The 22034-nt window shown below is 44.5% G+C and overlaps 2 protein-coding genes across 8 annotated transcripts in view; both read left to right on the top strand.

The window, feature by feature from the left end:
• Positions 1-22034, top strand: part of LOC123513007 (serine/arginine repetitive matrix protein 2-like) — a 163852-nt gene that overhangs the window by 36523 nt on the left and 105295 nt on the right. The window contains exon 1 of one of the 6 annotated variants that reach the window (XM_045269808.1): positions 9727-12225. The exons of 4 other annotated variants lie outside the window; for them this stretch is intronic. In XM_045269808.1, the coding sequence (XP_045125743.1) occupies positions 10092-12225 (2134 nt within the window). In that variant the 5' untranslated portion in view covers positions 9727-10091. Of the gene's footprint in view, positions 1-9726; positions 12226-17506; positions 19249-22034 lie in introns of those variants that run through there. One more of the 6 variants, XM_045269812.1, reaches the window with a different exon arrangement.
• On the top strand, positions 666-5313 carry LOC123513009 (uncharacterized protein DDB_G0284459-like). Of its 2 annotated transcripts, none has more exons than XM_045269817.1 (2): positions 666-1189; positions 1402-5313. In XM_045269817.1, exon 2 carries the CDS (start codon positions 2286-2288, stop codon positions 5058-5060), a length of 2775 nt encoding a protein of 924 aa, XP_045125752.1. In that variant the 5' UTR covers positions 666-1189; positions 1402-2285; the 3' UTR covers positions 5061-5313. The 2 variants fall into 2 exon arrangements, with proteins under 2 accessions (XP_045125752.1, XP_045125753.1); XM_045269818.1 differs by having other exon boundaries at positions 666-1999; positions 2201-5313.

Genomic DNA, 22034 nt, shown 5'->3' with positions numbered 1-22034 from the left:
CAAACTTGGTACGTTTTCTGCGGAGCTCCAAGCCACCACGAACACAGCTGACTCAATAATGCTGATTGTTTTCCCTTAGATCAGCGGCTTCTTGACTGCTAGAAACGCTACACACACACACACACACACACACACACACACACACACACACACACTTAAGCAATATTTTGAATAGCTATTTATCTTGAATTGAAGGTCGATATGTGGCTTATCGGATATGGAGATTTTAATATTGTTAACTTAGTCGTACAAGTAAAGATATTAATTTTATGGCGTGGTGGTTGTGGTTGTGGTGGTGGTGGTGGTGGTGGTGTGTGTGTGTGTGTGTGTGTGTGTGTGTGTGTGTGTGTGTGTGTGTGTGTGTAACGGGGGTGATTTGAATACTATATCGTCCTGGTGGACATATTGGTGTTAATGGTATGCAGTGGTGGTAGTGGTGATGGTAGTGGTAGTGGTTGTGGTAGTGGTAGTGGTGGTGGTTGTGGTAGTGGTGGTGGTTGTGGTGGTTGTGATAGCGCTGGTAGTACTGGCGGTGGTGATGGTAATGGTAATGATAGTGGTTGTGGTAGTCATGACGGGTATATGGTGATGATTGTGGTGGTGATGGTAGTAATAGTAGTGATGGTTGTGGTAGGAGTCGTTGCTGTTGTGGTGGTGGTGGTGGTGAGGGTGGTGTATAAAGATAAATAACCATGACGGTGAAGGTGGTGGCGGTGTTTCTTATCAGGCAGGCATTCTAATGATAACACAATACAACGATAAGATAAAACAACACTCGATCACTACCTACACTACTTCCTGAGATATTTTCTCCCACCAACACCACCCTTGCCACCAACACCATCACCACCACTATTAAAACACCGGTACCTTTATGACCGCACTCCGCAGCATCACCACCACCATCACCACCACCACCAGATACTCCTTTCTCTCCCTCCCGCCTCCCACTGACCTCGATGGCGGCCAGGGAGAGTCGCAACAAGTCGAGGGAAAAGGAATCGAACGCCAGGTAGATAAGCCCTTGTCATGCCAGGCGGGCCAGGGTGACGTGAGCCTCCATAGTAATCGGCAAACCTACGCCGTCTCGGACATGCTTAGCACACATACCCTCCCAGGCTGGCTAAGGCGGTGCGCCGGTGTCCACAAGTGTTCCTGTCAGAGCTGGATGTACTGGTTGTGCTGCCGAGTGAGCGAGTGACATCTCTTGTGACTGAGTTCATTATATTATTACACAAAATCTTGCAAAAAATCAACACTAATGATTATTAGAGTGTAGAGTGAGAAACATATGAATTTCTGGATTTCTACGAGTGAAGTTAATTATTGTACCTTGTGCAAATAATTGCCGACATAGATATTCACAATAATTGAAAATTAAACTAGAATTTTTACATCCAGGAGTGTTGTTGGGAGTGAGTGCATTGAAAAATGTAGCAAAGATTGAGGTTTGGACCTTCTCCCCACCAGAGTGCCTGGTTTTCCGTCACGGACATGCCAACACTGCAATCTTGTCCTTGGTGAACTAGAACCAGTTCTATATATGACCTTTTACCACTTAGGCGGGCAGACAAACTGTTGTATGAGGTCTGCGTGTTGGCATTTGAGTATTGCGAGAGGCAGGCTCGTGTCCAGAGCAGAGGAGAAAGTGCGGGTTCTCGGAGAACGTCGGCTGCTGGATCAGCTGCTGGACAACTCAAGCAGTGGTGTAAAGATCAGTAGGGCAACACTACTCTCAGTTTTATGCAACAAACGAGTCGCCACCACTGTTAAGACGGCGGCCGGCGGGGCGTCCTGCTGCTCCTGCCGCTGCTCGTGAAAATATATAAAGCGTCGTGACACTTCACTGAGAGAGACGACCTGTGTGCTCACGGTCGAGTGTTAAGAAATCGTGAGAAACAGGAAGACATGAATCGTGTGTCTGAGTGCAAAATATGAGAGCAATGACAGGTGAAGCTCCGGGAAAAGTTCGCCGTTTCAATTGCGAGTGAAAGGAAGGGTGAGTGGCGGGCGCCGGGCAGGTATGCGACTGTGTGTAGGGCTGCTGGGTATTGCTGTGAGTTATTATTGAAATACAGCATGAAAGTGATGAATCAGCAGATAAAGTGCCATAAAAGTACAAATTATGATATACCTGAAAACTGAAGGCAAAAGTGATGGAAATTTGCTCAGACTTCCTAAATCAGTGAAATTCTTACAGGTATAGTCGTGTGTGTATGGTGACAGGCTGGAAAAGTGGCATGGCAGTGTGGAAGCAGTGCAGAAGGCAGACATAAGGAGGCACAATGGCAGTGCAGTGGCGGGAGACCAGCTTTCTTCCCACCCACTCGGCATCCAGGGTGAGAGTCCCTATAGACTTTGAAGTCGAGGAACCTGAGGAAGAACTTGACTTTATCCTTGAGGTCGAAACAGCTATTGAACCAACAAGGGTGGAAATTTCTGAGGAATTCTCGAGCACTGAGAACGAAGATGAAGCACAGATCACCGTACTCCAGGCTAGACCAGACACCAAGTCGGGTGCGGCAAAGGAGGCCACACCAGTGACTCTGGAACAGCTGCAAAATGAGATCCACATGATGCAAAATGAGGCAAGGGTGCTGCGTGACCTTATAGAGAACAGTGAGAGCTCAGTAGGAGAGGTGGCGCACAGTGCAGTGGAGTCGTGGCAGCAAGGAAATGTCTTTGAGAGCGTGAGAAGGAGGGCTGAAGCAGGGATGATCGCTGTCGATGTCACTCCCAACACAAGTCAAGTTGTGTTCCACCGCCAGTTCACCGAGCAGGTTGTCACACGCCAACGCTCTCCTTCTAAGCAACAAAGACGATCCCATGGTAACAACAGTAGTGACGGTAATTACAGCAGCTCCTCCCCAGAGTCTCCACGTCTTACAGAGGTAAGAGCTGTGACTTACCAACCTGTTGCAGGAAGCACATCACGAGAGACACATAAGGAGAACGAGGCCATAAAAAGAGCAAATAAAGACAACACAACAAATCTCCCATCCATATCGAGCCAAGTGGCAGGCGAGGTGGTAAGAAAGAAACCTAACACTGAGAAAGAAGATGGAGACAACTCATACGCGGAGACACAAACTACTGAGCAACCTCTTTCTGTAGAGCCAGCTGAAGAAGACTCAGCAACAGATGATTCACTTAAGGACGGAAGAGTCATGAATGAACCAATTAGAGGACCCAGAGTCGTATATGAGCTAAGGAAACAAGATAGTTTTACTGACAAACCAATCAAGATAGACAACACCAATAATGAAGCAATTAGCCAAAACACAATAACAAATGAGCCAGACAGAGAAGATGCAGCTTTAGAAAACGCAGAAAGGAGACAATCAACACAAGGAGAAGCAAACAGGGAACACTCTGTTGAAGACTCCTTTTCACCGGAGGAACCAGATGACATGGACGCAAATAATGGCCGCAGGTCTCGCAGCTCGTACCACAACATGGTGGAAGAAATGGGCTTTGCTTCCTCCGAAGACAACCTCTCCGACGAATGGAAGGAAGAAGATTTTGCTGATGAAGTTAATAACAGAGACACCAATGACTCCCCAAACTTAGGTGAAACAACAGAATTCACATACTTGACAGAGAATGATAATGATTTGGCAATGGAGGCGCTCCAACAACAAGAGTCTTCTGAGATATCAGGAGAGATGAAAGCTTCTGGAATTAAAATGGAGCGAACATCTGATGCATTAGAAGGAGAGATGGAAGCTGTTGAGATGGAAAAGGAGCCAACGTCTCCAGAAATACCAGGAGAGATGCAAGCTTGTAAAGTGAAAGGAGAGGAAAAAGCGTCTCCCGAAGTACCTGAAAAAGAGATGCAAAAATCTGGAGTGAAACAGGAGAAAACGCCACCTGAAGTTCCAGAAGGAAAGGTGGAAACTTCTAAAACGATAAAGGAGAGAGAGTCTCCTGAAATACCAGAACAAGTTATGGAAACTTCTCAAGTGACAAAGGAGCGAGTGTCTACTGAAGTATCAGAGAGAGAAATGAAAGATCCTGCTGCGAAAAATGAAAGAGCGTCTCCTGAAATACCACAAGTGAAGATGAAAGCTTCTGGAGTGAAAAAGAAGAAAAAGAAGCATAAGAGTTCCTTAGGTGTGGAGACAGTAGTGAAACCTTATCTAGAGACCAATCTTGATAATCCTGTCTTGTTCTACTTGGAGAAGGAGACCGAGTCTAAATCTTCAGCAAAGTCTGAGTCGTCTGGTGAAGGCAGTGACAAAACTTCCGAACTAGATCTCCTTAAATCTGACACAGAGAAAGGGCAACAAGTTGAAGAAACAGCTAACTTAAGACTTGAAAATGTAACAGAACACGAATTACAACAACCTCTCAAACACAACACTGAAAACGTGAAACTTGAACCGTTAAATGAACCCAAGCAAGAGGCAACAACAAAAGTGGACAATCAAGAAGTGTTATCTGACTCTCTACCTGTTCTTGTGGATCAGAGTCAGTCTGAAATAACTTCTCAGTCAAATGACCAGTCACACGCTGCAGCTTTGAATACCGCTACGCCCCCAGCGGCTGATGAAAATCCTGATGTGGAGTCGACAAAGAAAACAAATCGTCGAGCAAAATCATGCAGCAGGAAACGGCCCACTCAGAAGCCGCCACTACCACCTCCCAGAACAGCATCACTCACACCGAATCTGGGGTTGCTTACTTCCAATGTAGAGTCATCTACAGAAGAGCGGTCACCATGTCATACAAGATCACTTTCATACACTGGCTCATCCTCTCCACATCCTGAGACGCCCCCAAGGTCACTGAATTCATCCCTGACTTCCTTGGAGTCGGAATCTGCTGTAGTAGATGACGTGGTACACCTGAGAGAGAAACCAAGGAGAGATGAGGCAACATTAGAGAGACTTAAGCGGGTCTCTGCTGTGTACGAAGAGCTGGAGATGATACCTATTCCACAAGTTCCTCCACCGCCTCCAAAAGATAACATGGAAATTGAGGCCTCTGTCTCAGCATCTCCCGAGGTCACTCAAAACAACATTCGGTATGTCTCCTTAGCACATCTGAGGAACCTGTAAAAGAATTCCCCCAGATCATCTCAATTGCCTCTCCCTCAGCTAGTCTAGAAGCCACAAGTGAACTGCTTTCTGATTCTAATTTGAAAGAAGGCTGTAATGAGATTTCAACTAAGGACTCTTATTTGATCCTCTCCAGCAATCACGCATCAGAAAAGTCAGTGTCATCCTCTCTGGAGCACTTTGCAACCACTGAGGAATCCCAGTCACCACCAGCACCTCAGAAACAAGAATCAATTCCTTCAATTGATTCAGACACACGTATGATGAAATGCCTGGAGAATCACTCATCCATTCTCAGTGAGTCATCAGGTGTTCTTTTACCTGATTTGGAAAAGATACACATTCCAGAGATACCTCCACCGCCCCCTAGATATCCTCCTCCAAGTGCAGTCTCCCAAACTTTGCCATCTCTATCTGCAGAGGCTACATCACCTCACAGAGAAAAAGATGCTTCAGCACAGTCTGATTCAAAGCCTCTAGCGCAAATGCTATCTGATTTGGAGAAGATGGAGATACCAGGCGTGCCACCTCCGCCATCCCGCCATCCTCTATCACCTCTACCATCTACACAGAGCATATTGTTGTCAACAGCAGTGATTTCTGATCAAGAAAATGCAGAGATATGTTTTTCACCAGGAAATGAAAACTCTTCAAAGCCTTTAAAAGATTCAAGTGATGAATCATTGGATGACTCTGAAGCTCACACCACCAGTACACTCCTACAAGACTCTGCTAAGACTCCTGAAAAGATAATCGAGAAACTGAAGAAAATAGAGATCCCTGAAGTACCCCCACCACCCCCAATTCGACCTCCACCACTCCTTACGTCACAGACTTCTGAAACACAACTTTGTGGACCTTCAAGCATTCTTGAAGGCGATTTTCCAACAGAGTTAAAAACAACACCTGCTAATAGGTACCCGTCTCAAACCTCTGAAGCGTCGCAAGAGGAAGTTGGTGCTTTATCATCAGACCTGCTGAAGAAGCTAGAGGATATAGAAATTCATGAAGTACCGCCACCACCTCCGCGACAACCTCCTCCTGCTACTTCATGGGCTATGCAGGCTGTTGCTGGGGAAACAATTCCTATACAGATGCAAGAAATATCTACTGATAACATTTCTGAAACTGTACAGCCACAAAGCTTAAAGACCAATGAAAGCCCCAGCTCTCGGTCCCCTTCAAGACAGAAAACCGACACAGCACAGCGGCAGTTTTTGAAAACGTACAATACTCTGCCACCTAACCAGAATAATCCCGAGGTACCTCCCAGTGTTCCCCTAATGACCCTCCCTCAAGTGACTTCCTTGCAACAACTAAAGGAGCTCGACAGAATGGAGATTCCTGAAGTACCTCCTCCCATACCTCGCCAGCCACCACCTCAAATGCCTGATGTGACCCAGACCTCACAGCCTTCTGAACCTCTTTCAACGTGCAGTTCCCAGCACTCATCACCAGCAACACAAGAGTCTACCCCATCCACCTCCCAAGACGTTTATCATAGTGATGGTTTTGATCCTGTGCAAAAGCTGCTGGAGAGTACAAAGATACCAGAGAGTCTTTCCATGTCATCTGAAGTGTCAGAATCTTCAGAAAGGGGTGCAGATCTTGACATTTCTTCAGCAAATATGGAAAAGCCTTCCTCTCTCTCACCTAATCATAAAGCTCTTTCGTGCATGACAGAAATTTCTCCATCACTTCTGATAGAGAATCTGGAAAAAATTGAAATTCCAGAAGTGCCTCCACCTCCACCACGACAGCCTCCACCCCCTCCGCCGCGACAGTCCTCCCTCCCACAACAGCCAGTGCCATCCCCTCGATCCTCGAAGTCAGATACACAATCTTCTCAAAAGCAGATGTCAGGATTGTCAGCATCATGTATCAATGATGAGTCTCCAGCATCACTTGAATGTTTCTCAGATGAGATACCTACTGCTTCTCCTGTAATACCATTTGAAGCATCTATAGCAGAGGATTCGAGTACAGCAAGATTATCAACGTCCCAGCTTCCACTGCAGCATCAACAAGCTGTTCCTGATCGCGGTAATGAGTCCCCTACAACAGAACCACAAGAGATATCAGTAACACAGCTACCAGAAACTCCAAACAGCGATATTATCCTTACTTCAAACCCAAGCATTCTATCATCAAGCGTTCTTGCTCAACAAGTACCTGATGCTTATTTAGCACAAGTATTCGAAAATTCCCAAGCATGGCTTCCATCAGGATTGGAGGAGATTCCGGAAGAACCTGTTCAAGATCTCCTTATATCATATGCTGGACTCCATGAACAATTTTCGCCTTCTGATGAAGAGACGACTTCATCGTCAGGAGACTCTTCTTCGTCTGAGGAGGAACATTCCTTATCAGAGGATGAGGAGGCTTCGTCATCATCTTCACAAGATGAGGAATCTTCATCAGCATCTGGAGAGGACGTTCCATTCGTATCAGAACCACAAATTTCTTTAATACCAGAAATTCAAATTTCACTTGCACCAGAAAATCAACTCACATCAGACGAAGAACTAGAAGCTCCACTTATAGCAAAGGAAACTTCTTTTCCTCCAAAACAGTCGACGTCTTCCATGCCTGAAAACATAGATTCACCCTCACCAGAAGAAATAAAAACTTCTGCGCCGAAAGAGACGGTTACCTCTGTGCCCGATGCGAGAGTTGACTCTGTGCCTGAAGAAACGGTTGATTCTGTGCCTGAAAAGACAGTCACTGCTGTGCCCGAGAAGACAGTCACTGCTGTGCCCGAGAAGACAGTTACTGCTGTGCCTGAGAAAACAGTTACTGCTGTGCCTGAGAAGACAGTCACTGCTGTGCCTGAGAAGACAGTTACTGTTGTGCCTGAGAAAACAGTCACTGCTGTACCTGAGAAGACAGTTCCTTCTGTGCCTGAGAAGACAGTCACTGCTGTGCCTGAGAAGACAGTCACTGCTGTACCTGAGAAGACAGTTCCTTCTGTGCCTGAGAAGACAGTTACAGCTGTGCCTGAGAAAACAGTCACTGCTGTGCCTGAGAAGACAGTTACTGCTGTGACTGAGAAAACAGTCACTGCTGTGCCTGAGGAGACAGTCACTGCTGTGCCTGAGAAAACAATTATTGCTGTGCCTGAGAAAACAGTCACTGCTGTGCCTGAAAAGACAATTACTGCTGTGCCTGAGAAGACAGTTACTGCTGTGCCTGAGAAGAAAGTTGCTGCTGTGCCTGAGAAGAAAGTTGCTGCTGCGCCTGAGAAGAAAGTTGCCGCTGTGCCTGAGAAGAAAGTTACCGCTGTGCCTGAGAAGAAAGTTGCCGCTGTGCCTGAGAAGACAGTTGCCGCTGTGCCTGAGAAGACAGTTGCCGCTGTGCCTGAGAAGACAGTTGCCGCTGTGCCTGAGAAGACAGTTACTACTGTGCCTGAGAAGACAGTCACTGCTGTGCCTGAGAAGATAGTTACTGCTGTGCCTGAGAAGAAAGTTGCTGCTGTGTCTGAGAAGACAGTTACTGCTGTGCCTGTGAAGAAAGTTGCCGCTGTGCCTGAGAAGACAGTTACTGCTGTGCCTGAGAAGACAGTTGCCGCTGTGCCTGAGAAGACAGTTACTGCTGTGCCTGAGAAGAAAGTTACTACTGTGCCTGAGAAGACAGTTACTGCTGTGCCTGAGAAGACAGTTACCGCTGTGCCTGAGAAGAAAGTTGCCGCTTTGCCTGAGAAGAAAGTTGCCGCTGTGCCTGAGAAGAAAGTTGCCGCTGTCCCTGAGAAGACAGTTACCGCTGTGCCTGAGAAGAAAGTTGCCGCTGTGCCTGAGAAGACAGTTACCGCTGTGCCTGAGAAGAAAGTTGCCGCTGTGCCTGAGAAGAAAGTTGCCACTGTGCCTGAGAAGAAAGTTGCCGCTCTACCTGAGAAGACAGTTACCGCTGTACCTGAGAAGAAAGTTGCCGCTGTGCCTGAGAAGAAAGTTGCCACTGTGCCTGAGAAGAAAGTTGCCGCTGTGCCTGAGACAACAGTTGCCATTGTCCCTGAGAAGAAAATTGCCGCTGTGCCTGAGAAGACAGTTGCTGCTGTGCCTGAGAAGAAAGTCACTTCTGTGCCTGAGAAGAATGTTGCCGCTGTGCCTGAGAAGAAAGTTGCCGCTGTGCCTGAGAGGACAGTTGCCGCTGTGCCTGAGAGAACAGTTGCCGCTGTGCCTGAGAAGAAAGTCACTGCTGTGCCTGAGAAGAATGTCACTGCTGTGCCTGATAAGAAAGTTGCCGCTGTATCTGAGAAGAAAGTTGCCGCTGTGCCTGAGAAGAAAGTTGCCGCTGTGCCTGAGAAGAAAGTTGCCGCTCTGCCTGAGAAGAAAGTTGCCGCTGTGCCTGAGAAGAAAGTTGCCGCTGAGCCTGAGAAGAAAGTTGCCGCTGTGCCTGAGAAGAAAGTTGCCGCTGTACCTGAGAAGAAAGTTGCCGCTGTGCCTGAGAAGAAAGTTACCGTTGTGCCTGAGAAGAAAGTTGCCGCTGTGCCTGAGAAGAAAGTTGCCGCTGTGCCTGAGAAGACAGTTGCCGCTGTGCCTGAGAAGACAGTTACTTCTTTGTCTGAAAAGGTGGTTGCTTTGTGGCCAAGGAGGAGGTTGCCTCAGCCCCTGAGGAGATTGCCTTTGTGCCTGAAAAGACGGCTGATCCAAAGATCAAGGTGACTGCCTCTGTGCCTGGGAAGAATGATGGTAACCTGCCTGAAGAGGAGGATGCCTCCATACCTGAGGAGACAGTGTCTTCCTCTTTACAAGAACATATTTCTTTTTCAAGAGAAAAATCAATTCCCTCTTCATCAGAGGAGGTCTCCATGCCACCTGAAAAATCATCTATTGTTCCAGAGATTACAGTTTCCTTTGTACCAGAAACAGAGTTTCCTACGTGTCTGAGGAAGAGCAAGAGATTTTTTCGGCACCAGAAAAAGTTCAATCATTAATTGAAGAAGATTTGTCCCATGCAGCAGAAAATGTTTCCTTCGAATCAGAAACGGAGCAGGTTTCATCAGTATTACACAGTAGTGATTCCACACAAGCTAAAATGTTGGGAACTACTCAGGAAGATACCTTGTCAGATCATTCGTCTTCAGATGATTCTGCAGCAGAGGTGAAAGAAACGTCTGTGTTCAGCACATCCAAACACATGCAAGATACCCCTTCTATAGAAGACACTATCCCAAAACAGATGGAGGAAGGCTTCTCATCTTTCGGTGACATCATCTCTTCTTCACTTGAAACAACATCGCCACCGATCGTAAAAGAACTTTCTTTATTACAAGAAGCCTCCCAAACTCCCCCAGAAGAATATCCTGCACCACAAGCAGTATCCCGCACGACACCAATAGAACCTTTTCCATTACAAGCAATATCTCATACGAGCGGGAAAGAAACTTCTCCATTACAAGCATCACCTAACACAACTTCTCTGTTTCAAGTAACACCCAAGACAGCACAAGCAAAACCTTCTATCTTAAAAGGAAAACTTGATGTCACCCAAAGTAAGCCTCTTCTCTCGCAAGTAAAACCCAACACAACACAAACAAAACCACCGTCACATGCTACATCTTACACAACACAAACAAAATCCTCTCTCCCACAGGCAAAGCCTGAAACAACCCCAATAGAACCTCCACTTCCTCAAACAAAACCCAACATAGCCCAAACGAAACCTCCTCTACCACAAACAAAGCCCAGCACCACCCAACCACGATCAATTTTCTCACAGACGAAACCCAACAAAGCCCAAATAAAACCAAGTCTCCCACAAGCAAAACCTCAAATATCCCAAACAAAACCTCCTTCCCCAGAGGCAAAACCCATCACAACTCCAACAAAGCCTCAACAACAAGAAACACAAACAAGACCTCCTCAACCACAAAACAAGCCCGACGCAAGACAAACAAAGCCTTCACCACAAGCTGCACCACAAACAATTTCAAAAGAACGTCCTCCAACACAAGCAACATACATTACAACTCAAACAAAACCTTTTACATGGCGAGCTACATCCTCCACGACCCCAAAAGAATCTCCCCCACCTCAGCCATCCGAAGCCATGCACGTACCACATGGTGTCCCTCTAATAATGCAACAGGGTGGACCCTCAGCAGACGCTTTCTCCAAGTCCACGACAGACAAAGTAATGAATATACCGTTGAAGGCGGCAGCGACTCTCTCGGCAGCCGCAGTAAAAGACGAGGAAAAGAAGGAGGAGAAAGAAAAAGAAGAGGAAGAGGAGGAGGAGGAGTACGATGAAGGAAGGAAAAGAGCAATATCTCAGTCATCCGAAGAAACAGAAGAGGAATATTTCACCCCGCCAAGTGAAAGTCCTCCTTATTCCCCTCGACAGGAGAAGAAACAACCAGCATTTAGAGAGTTTAGCTTCGTGACCCCGGAATGTCTCCATCATAGACAAGGAGCTGGCCAGACTGTCGAGTTTGTCACTTGGGGGCACGAACTGGAGGTGGTTCTGGATCCGAGCCAGAGTCCACGAGACGAGGAAAAGGAGACAAGACAATATCATTCTCCTTCTGACACAGGAAAACGACATTGCCGCCACGATGAAACCACACTGCCATCTACAAAGAGAAGGAGGCTGAGCTGCGACGATGACGAGGATGATTTGAAGAACATGCTTGCAGTGTGCAGTGTCAGGTCAAGATCATCGTCACCCTCAGGTCATCGCGTCTCCCGAATAACACAGGCCATCGGGGAGGCTCTCAGTGCTGAAGAGACAGAGAAGTCATATGAAATACTGGTCAAAGTCTCTGTGATGGCACCTTCTCAGTCCACATCACCAGAATCACGAATCCGAATTTCCGCTCAAATGAGAAGCGAAAGTCCAACACCATCCACAGACCACCAGCCGCGCCAGCAACACACACCACAATTCGAGTCCAGCGCGGCAAAGGAGAACCCAGAACAACAGTCAGTAAGGCCTAAAGGGAAAAAGAATGAAAAAGACAGACCTTTGAGCCCCGGTAACGCTGCAAGCCCGCCACTTTCTCCTCTCGCACGTGAGACAGGCCCGAAAACGTCCAAGAAAAAGAGTAAAGGAGAAAAGTCGAGAGATAAAAGAAGCAGAAAACAAAAAGAACTCGTAGACGACAGCAAGACAGCAGTGACCAGCCTGAAGGAGGGAGAGAAAGAGGAAAAGGAGGAGGAGGAGGAAAATGGTGAGTGTCCTTCGCCTCTTCCCCTCCGCGTTCCCTCTTCAACACCTCATCTCCAGTCCGTAACACCCCCGCCCCTCCAGTACGTGTGTGACGCTTGGAAACAACGTCACTTCAAACTCGTCACCGCCAGTTACATTTTCGCTTGACTACTTGATTAACTCAATGGCGGGTTTAAATTATTACTTATTGTTTGTGTTGTTTGTAATCCTGTATGACTAATTCTGGGGCGGAGGCTGTAAGTACGAATTATCTTCTTTTGTTCGTTAAATTAATACTAGTCTGTCTCCTTGTGTATATGTTTGTCTTCTTGTTTGTTCATTTGTTGGTTGTGGTGCTTGTTTGTGTACCTATTCCTTCATCTCTGTCGATCTGTTTATTTGTCTTCGTTTCCATATCTCTTCACCTGTTTGTCTCTGTATCTGTATGCATGTCTGTAGGTTTTGATTCTTCTGTTGGGAGATTGCACGGTGACAGTAAGGTGACGCCATACCTGTCCGTATTGTGGCGCTTAATTACCTGTGATTGCAAAGGTGGAATGAGGAACTCTGTTGTAACCATTTCCTGTGCACATTAAGGTGGTGGTTGTGGTTGTGGTGTTGAATGTGGTGGTGGTGGTGGTGATGACAGTAGCAATATGAATGAGGGAGGAGTGGTGGTGGTGGTGATGATGTTGGTGGTGGTGGTGGTGGAACGATGAGGGGGGATAGGGAGAGGGTTTATGTGGACAGCACTTCCGCCCTCACACATCTGATACTTAGGGCAAAAGGACATAAGTCAGTCTCTCTCTCTCTCTCTCTCTCTCTCTCTCTCTCTCTGTGTGTGTGTGTGTGTGTGTGTGTGTGTGTGTGTGTGTGTGTGTGTGTGTGATAAAAAGAAAATAAAACAACGAACAATACAAAAATACTGCATATAATAATGATAACGACAAAAATAATAACAAATCAACTAATAACGCGGCAATCACTTTCTCTTTTTAATTAATTTTTACTTTTTTCCTTCAAGTTCTTTTCATGTCACATTCAGTACCGAGGTAGATTTCAATACTTAATTAGCCTCGACCTTAGTGGGATAATTATAGCGGTGGGACACTCAAATATCCGGTTATTGGTATCGGAATCGCGTAATTAAAGAACCGAGATGAAGCAGCAGCGTGTTCAATGAGAAAGGAAGGAAATGGGAACAGCAGAAAATGAAGAAATGGAAAGAAATAAGATAAGAGATGATAGTGATGATAAATATATCGACAACTGTGACAAATACTCTACTACAACTACTACTACTACTACTACTACTACTACTACTACTACTACTACTACTACTACTACTACTACTACTACTACTACTACTACTACTACTACTAGCACTACTACTACTACTACTAATAATAATACTTTGCTACTTCTACTTCTACTACTGCTTCTTCTCCTACTACTATTACTATTACTACTACTACTACTACTACTACTACTACTACTACTACTACTACTACTACTACTACTAATACGACTGCTGCTACTTCTACTACTACTTTTATTACAACTACTACAACTACTGTTACTACTACTACTACTTCTACTACTATTACTACTACTACTACTAGTGATCATGAAAATATGTGTGGCAGCTTCGGAATACAAGAGATAAGGAATATGATTTAGATAAAAAGAAAATGACAGGAATAAAACAGGTTATCTGAGAGAGAGAGAGAGAGAGAGAGAGAGAGAGAGAGAGAGAGAGAGAGAGAGCGTTATCAATTCAACATACAATACAATATAAAGTACTGTAGTTCCTTTCTCCTAACCTCTTTCGTCCCTTTCCTTTCATTAATACATTCCTTCATAGGCCTAGGTATAAATCTACCATACAACACCTATGGCATTTTTTCCCGAGCATTTTTTCATCTGGACATTTCACCATAAAAAAATAAATAAAGAAAATGCAAAATGACCAACGTCCTACATTTCCTTGATCTCTTTTCCACCGCTTCACTTTTCTCTCAATCAACCAAAAACGTTGGAAAAAAATCAATTAAATAAATAAGATAAATAAATGGAAAAAATACTATCTGAGCACTACACATCTTCGCCTTAACACACAAACGAGATAAGAAAGTAGAACGACACACACACACACACACACACACACACACACACACACACACACACACACACACACACACACACATTCCTACGTAGAGGCACAAGTGAGGATACACCTTATCGTGATTACATTCTCGTACACCTGAGCGTCGCCGGCGAGGTTGGGAGGAGGGAGAGGAGAAGGGGGTGGCTGAGGCGTGACCTGTGTGCCGTACGTTGCCGCGCGTGTTAAGTGGGTCATCGCGAATAACTGATGCTGATGCGACTGATTGCTATGATCGGAGTGGAGATGTAATGCATAGATTATAGATTAGGTCGCATTGCTGTATTTCCGTGGTGGTGGTGGTGGTGGTGGTGGTGGTGGTGTGTGTGTGTGTGTGTGAGAGAGAGAGAGAGAGAGAGAGAGAGAGAGAGAGAGAGAGAGAGAGAGAGAGAGAGAGAGAGAGAGAGAAAAGGCGGTGGAAACTGACAGGTCAGTGATAAAGAGATAGGATTCAGATAAGTGGAGAGGAAAAGAGGAGAGGATAAATGGAACAGTGGAAAGAGAGAGAGAAAAAAAAATAGAGAAAGGGGTGAGAGAGAGAACTTGAGTGAAGGAAGTCATATGAACGAAACTAAAGATGAAAATGTAATAACAAACTTGGAAATAAAATAATCAGGAAAAAGTGTAAAATAAGGAAGAAACACACACACACACACACACACACACAAACAAACAAACAACACAGAGACAGAGAGAGAGAGAGAGAGAGAGAGAGAGAGAGAGAGAGAGAGAGAGAGAGAGAGAGAGAGAGAGAGAGAGAGAGAGAGAAATAAGGATCAGGAAAATGTAGAGGAGGATGAGGGTAGGTAATAGAGAAGAAGAGGAAGTCCAGGAAGGGGAGAAGAGGTGGGATAAAGGGAAGCGCAGGAGGCTGGATGGAGGAGAAGGTCACTGTAGAAGCAGGAGTCGGGTGATGAAGGTGCGGCAGGGAGATGAGGAAAGGACAGGGAGGGGAAGGTGAGGTCAGGAGAGATGAAGAAATAGAGGGAAGGTGGACACTGCATAGACTTCACTGAGGTGGACAGTGGGAAGGAAAGCAAGAGGGAGGGGTTGGAAAGTGGAGAGGGTGTTGGGTGGGGTGGGAGGGAAAGAGGAATGGAGCGAGGGGTGAGGGAGTGAACCTGACGCTTGCCCTCCCCCACCTGCCTCCCACACACCTTGTCTCGTCCTCCCCCCGGAACAAAACAGTGACCTGACCTACTTATTCTCGCCGGAACCCGCAACAAAACACAGTAGCCGCCTCTTGCCCCTCCATTGCCCGCATGAGAGAGAGAGAGAGAGAGAGAGAGAGAGAGAGAGAGAGAGAGAACAAGTTACGTACTGCAAGTAGTGTAAATACTCCAACAAGAAAAGTTTGAAAAAGACAGAAAAACTATCGACATTTTTCAGTACGCGCTAATTAGCAGACAGGTATGTGCGGGTGCCGTGTTGGTCAGGGAGGGGGATTAGCGTTGGGAGAGTCTCGGGGAAGGGTGTGGGAGTGTATGTTGGGGGGTTATATTCCGGGGAGGGGTGGGGCTACGATTCTGACCGCTCCCTCCTTCCTCCCTCATTCAGTTCACGCCAGTCCTCTCACTCACTCACGCACTCACGAGGAATGCGGTGGCGTTGGTGATTGTGATTGTTTGTGTGTGTGTGTGTCGTTGCTTATGTGATCAGTGCAGGTGAACTGTGACTTAAGTGACAAGAAGTGATCCGTTGCAATGAGGGAGGTTGGTGCAGGTGAGATGAACTAGTTATCTGTTGTGCCTTGAAGGAAAAATTCTGGTTTCATAGGACAGAATATCACGTGTTTCTGTGGTGGTACTCTTTCTCTTGTCTACATGAGGGAGGTGGAAATTCACTACTCAGTTTTGTATATTTGCGAGAATGACGATAAAAATAAATAGTAGCAAAGAAGAAGGACAATGAGTAAAGAATACATCGATAAATACTGTTCCCATGTGATCACTTTTATATTGGTTGTATATTATATTTTTGTGAGTGAATGTACGATTGCATACAAATAAATAATATACTGAAAATTAAGAGCAGGCCGTAGTAGCATTAACTCGACTTAAAAAGAACACAAGTAATTTACATACGTATCATATCGTACACGATTACATTTGGCGTCCCACTTGTAATTAATGCTTATTTAAAAATGAAACAAGAGAAAAAGGTCGGGATTACTTAATGGAAATGAGTGAAGCGCATTTCCAGAACTTTTTAGACTAGGGAGAAATAAAAAAAAGAGCTGCGAACCACAGAGCTTGAAAAAATATTAGAAAATGTCAGGGAAAAAAAAGGTCTGTAACGAACAAAACTAAGAGAAGCGCCAAGCAAGACAATTGTCCAAATAACATTATGACGTGTGGCACCTGTACCTAAAAGTGCCGTTACATAAAAGATCTGCAAACTCAACTTTTTAAAACGGTGTCAGGGGCTGTAATGATGCCTCTGGTGGTGGTGGTGGTGGTGGTAGCGGTGGCGGTTGGGTTGTAGTAGTGGTGGCAATTGTGGCGGTGGTACTTGTTGTGCTGGAGGTAATGGTGAGTCACTGTCGAAAATGTGTTAGTCATGCGCTGAGAGAACTTCCTTTTTGCATTTTGACTTTCTTTTTTATAGGTATTATCATTCATTCTCTTGTAATATTTTTTTCTGTTATCACTTATTTCTTTCTTCATTCAATTTTCTCTTCTTTTGCATGTATATATTTAACAGAATTTTTGTTGATAATGTAGAAGTTTATCAGTGGACGTTAAGTATGCGTTACTTCAATTATTCATCTCTTACCGAACGGGCACATCTGTATACATCACTCAGTAAACATTTTCACACACATCTGAGGAACGGGAAGTGTGTCCGTACCTACGTTTTGGTGCTCTGAATACACACACACACACACACACACACACACACACACACACACACACATCTACTCTCATACACACACTCCTGCACGTATCACTGTATACATTCCCACAAATACATTCCAGATCCTCTATTGCAATCTCGTCCTTACCACCGGCATCCTAAATACTCACATATACATGAACCTGCCCCACTGCCTCGATGAATGGTAATAAAGGTCACTAGGTTCGCAAGTAGGGTGAGAGGTAAGAGGTAAGAAGAGAAAAGATAGGTACGTACATATAAGGTGTTTAGGAGAGAGATAGAAAAAAATAGTAACTTTGAAAATAGATAAAAAGAAATAGTCTCTAAGGAGAAGGAAAATAATTCGTGAAGGAACGTGAAATAAAGTGAGGTGTGTAAGGAAGCGTGAGCGGAGGGACTCGTAGGTGAGTGAGCGCCACCACACAACATAGCACACCTGTGACCCACACCTGAGTCTAATTTGCGAGCACACGTGTTCGTTTCCTGGAGTTGCGACACACTGCCGGCACCGCCACCAAGGTTACAGGAGGCTTTCGCTGTTATTATCATGGTTGTTAAAATACTTCGGTTGCCGTTACTTGTGTTATTACCATCACTGAAACTAATACTACTACTTGTAAAAACACCACTATTCTGATCACTCACAATTATCTGAAGGAAGGAACGAATATCTTGACGCAATTCCGGCACACCACAAACCACAACATCGAAATCTTATCCACGAAAAAAAGTAAAATTTAATAATGATATAAAAAAAATAGATAGCACATACCAACCAGGTGTCCGCGGATTAATTCACATAAGACGTGGAATGTAAACAGATCCTGAGATGAAGATTGATAGATGCGCGTGGTGGAGGCCGATTGCAAGAAAAACAGGTGGTACAAGTAACAGAAGGCACAGTTTTATGAGGGAGGTGATCCAGGGAGGTGATCAGAGAGGGAATGTAGCAATGTTCTACAAGGAAGTGTTGGAAAGCAAGGTAGTATGAGAAAGGAAAAGGGTGTGGAGGGAAAGAAGAACAGTGCCGAAGTTATAGAAAGAGCAAATCTGTGGCGGGTATTGCGTTGAAAGCTCCTGGATGTGATGGAAAGTATAGTGAGGAGATTGTCAACGGAAAGCGTGAGAGAGTATGAGTGTTAAAAGGATGAATATTGTGATGATGAGAAGTTACCAGAAGTACGAGTGTTAAAAGAAGGAAAATTGTGATGCTGAGAAGTTACTAAGGATGGACAGTGTTCCGGCGAGTGTTGGGTAATAGAGTCGTATACAGAGGGTGTAGAGGGTGTGTCAGAGGGAGGAGTGTGGGAGTGGCGGTACTGGAGTTAGTGATGCATAGTGACGCCGTTCAACAAAGGAAGAAAAATAGCAGTAATGAAAACGGAAGCATTCCCATTGACTCCTCCCTTGTTACTATTACTACTACTACCACCACCACCACCACTACTACTACTACTACTACTACTACTACTACTTCCACTTCTGCTATCATTACGGCTACGGTTGAAATATTAGTCTTAAAGCTCAACATACAATCATAAGAAGTCTAATGAAGATAAGAAGTTGTTTAAAGCTTGAAGGAAGATCTGCGTGGTGGATTTTATACATGAATATATATTAATAGATACATTTAATCTTTTCACACACATAAATATACGAACACAAAAAAAAAGTCGAAAGAAAAAGTTACTGAGAAGGTCACACATACCCTTCATGCACCAGTGAAAAGAAAACGTAAATGATAATAATGTCAAATAATTATAATCGAAGTGCAAAGGTAACAAAAGCCTTCCTGTCGAGTGAGAGGGAAAAAGACGCAAAAGAAATAACGAAGCTTCCGAATAACTGAAGAATCTGAAGTGAACGTATCATTGCGGAACGAAGTGCATGCGAGTAACAACATAATGAGTGAAATTGAAGGGGAGGCCTCACACACCATGGAAGGGACACACCTGGGCTTCATTTACCTACAAATGAGGGCGGAGAGGGCACACTTGGACACAGGTAAATAGTACTAAATACACACATAACTTCATATGCTTAGGTTATATCACGTTAAGATGCAAATTGTGGTGCACTTACCCCTTCAATAATAGAACACATTTCTACCGTAAGATTTGTGTACGATTAGACCATTTTATTGACATTAGGAAGGTCAATGGATGTCAGCAGATTAATGGCCGCAGTCTTCACTATTTCAATCCCACATAGTTTCTGAAGCTGCACAAAATCACCAAATAGTTAGCAGAATGAATATGGAAACGCATCATGCTACTGAAGGGATTAAGCGGTGCATGGGATGAGACTCTGAAATCTGGAGAAGATCCTTGACTTAGTAATCCGTTTTAATATAGGTAGATTTCTAAAAAAAAGATTAAGTTAGACATTAGTTCTCGAAATAAGTAAATTGGTTATCGACTAGAATGAATAGAGAAATCTTAACCCCTTCAGTACTGGGGCACATTTTTACCTTGACTTTTGGGTATGATTAGACCATTTTATTGACATTAGGAAGGATCTATAAAGGTCAGAAGATTAATGACCACAGTCTTCACTATTTTAAACCCCCACATGAGTTTTTCAAGCTGTATAAAATCACCAAATAGTAATCAGAGTGAATATGGAACCCCGTCATGGTACTGAGGGGTTAAAACATATGGTAATCTATGACTAGAAATGACAAGAAGGTAGATAAGGGTGTTATATAAAAGGAACTGCAGGTATGGGTGTTACACCAAAGGAACTGCCACCTGCGCTTTCCCTTATGTTCTTGCAGTAAGTTTGTATCAGGTTAGGATACAGGAACAACCCTATTGGACTTTATACACCACAATATCCTGCTTTTTATCCAATTGTGGCGTGATCGCTTCCTGCAGTACTGATTTCCCACACTTCATTTTCTCCAGGGAACTTAGCGTCTTACTTGTGCCATCCCTGTCCTTTTAATTTCAGTTGTAGTAGTAGTAGTAGTAATTGTTGTTGTTGTTGTCGTAGTAGTAGTAGCAGCAGTAGTGGTGGTAGTGGTACTGGTGGTGGTGATGGTGGTGGCGGTGGTGAGGGTAGTAGTAGTTATAGTAGTAACGTAGCATGAATAGTTTGGGACTTTGCTACACAAAAAGTAATGTATATACAAAAATTAACAAGGGACTCACTTAAGACTATGACACTGAAGTAGAATTTGTATTGTAGATCACCCACCTCTCTCTCTCTCTCTCTCTCTATGATCCTATCCATTTCAAAATAATTGTAGGCTTTCTGTTTTCACATTTTCCTCTCATCAATTTTATTTTATTTTACATTACTTTGTTTTTCTATAACGCTGATTTTCTATGTGATAATAGTCAAATATGTGCCTGAGAGAGAGAGAGAGAGAGAGAGAGAGAGAGAGAGAGAGAGAGAGAGAGAGAGAGTTTCAAGGTTATCATGCGGTTATTTTCTTTGTTTTAACTCCTGAGTCTCTCCTCCTCTTCTTCCTCCTCCTTCTCCTCCTTCTCTTTCATCCTTTAAGGCCGAGTATTATATATGAATTGATCGTAGATTAATAAGGATCAAATTACTGGTTATTAGAGAGAGAGAGAGAGAGAGAGAGAGAGAGAGAGAGAGACAGAGAGACAGAGAGAAAGAGAGAGAGAGTGTGTGACCAAGAATAATGTGTAGCACTGTCTTGCATGAAGGAAATGGATGGGATACATAACGATACATGCAGTGAGGTGTGTCGGAGTGAGCAAGATGCGGCAGACGGTGAGGGATGATTGGAGGGGAGTGGGTGGAGTGTTTGTGGATGATAGAGAGGGGGAGGGGTAGGATAGCGGGGTAGAGCGAGGTGGATAGCCGAAAGATGTGGATGGTGTGGTCAGCAGTCAGCACCCGTCACACTGCACTGCTTCTATACGAACATTACTGATGCTTCTTCTTTTTCTTCTCTCTCTCTCTCTCTCTCTCTCTCTCTCTCTCTCTCTCTGCCAACAACATCCGGTTTTTATTTAGATAGATAATAAAATGTATGAAGAAAACAGTAAACTATGGGTAAGGAAAGTTTACCAAAGAAAATGCTTAAACCTTTCAGTACCATGACGCGTTTCCATATCTATGCTTACTATTTGGTGATTTCATACAGCTTCAGAAACTCATGTGGGGGATTAGAATAGTAAAGACTGTGGCCATTAATCTTCTGACCTTCATAGACCCTTCCTAATGTAAAATCAAATGGTCTAATCGTATACAAATTTCAAGATATAAATGTATCCCTGCGTCCCAGTACTGAAGGAGTTAATGGTGGTCTCACGCGTAACAGATTATTTTCTCTTATTCAATCCATTCAGCAAAAAAATAAATTCACTATAGAAAATAAATACATTAACGAAAGTATGAATTCAGTGGCACACGCGACGTAAAGGAGTAATTCAACGTTTGCCTCGCGCATAACTGACTACTTTGCGTTCTTGAGTGCATTCAGTAAAGGTAAGCCCGGTCACTAACTCGGCGTCAAGGAGAGCTGGCCATTCACTCTGTATGAAAGTCCTGCCTAGCTTAAAGGCAGCGACCAACGACCGGAGTCCACTGGCTAGTTCCGAGGCCCAAATGTGTCGCGTCGCGCCATGGGGAAGGAAACTGATGGCCTGTTCGTGATGAGAGAGAGAGAGAGAGAGAGAGAGAGAGAGAGAGAGAGAGAGAGAGAGAGAGAGAGAGAGGAGGGGAGGGGAAAGGAGGGGAGGTGTCACGTTGTTCCCATAAACTACATGAGGAGGAATTGCAACCCTCGAACATGGGCAAAATAAGAAATATTTTCC

Source organism: Portunus trituberculatus, chromosome 35 (assembly GCF_017591435.1).
Source record: "Portunus trituberculatus isolate SZX2019 chromosome 35, ASM1759143v1, whole genome shotgun sequence".
NCBI classification, from domain to species: domain Eukaryota; kingdom Metazoa; phylum Arthropoda; class Malacostraca; order Decapoda; family Portunidae; genus Portunus; species Portunus trituberculatus.
The sequence above is the reverse complement of the archived record's forward strand: the minus strand, read 5'-3'. Positions and strand labels throughout refer to the sequence as shown.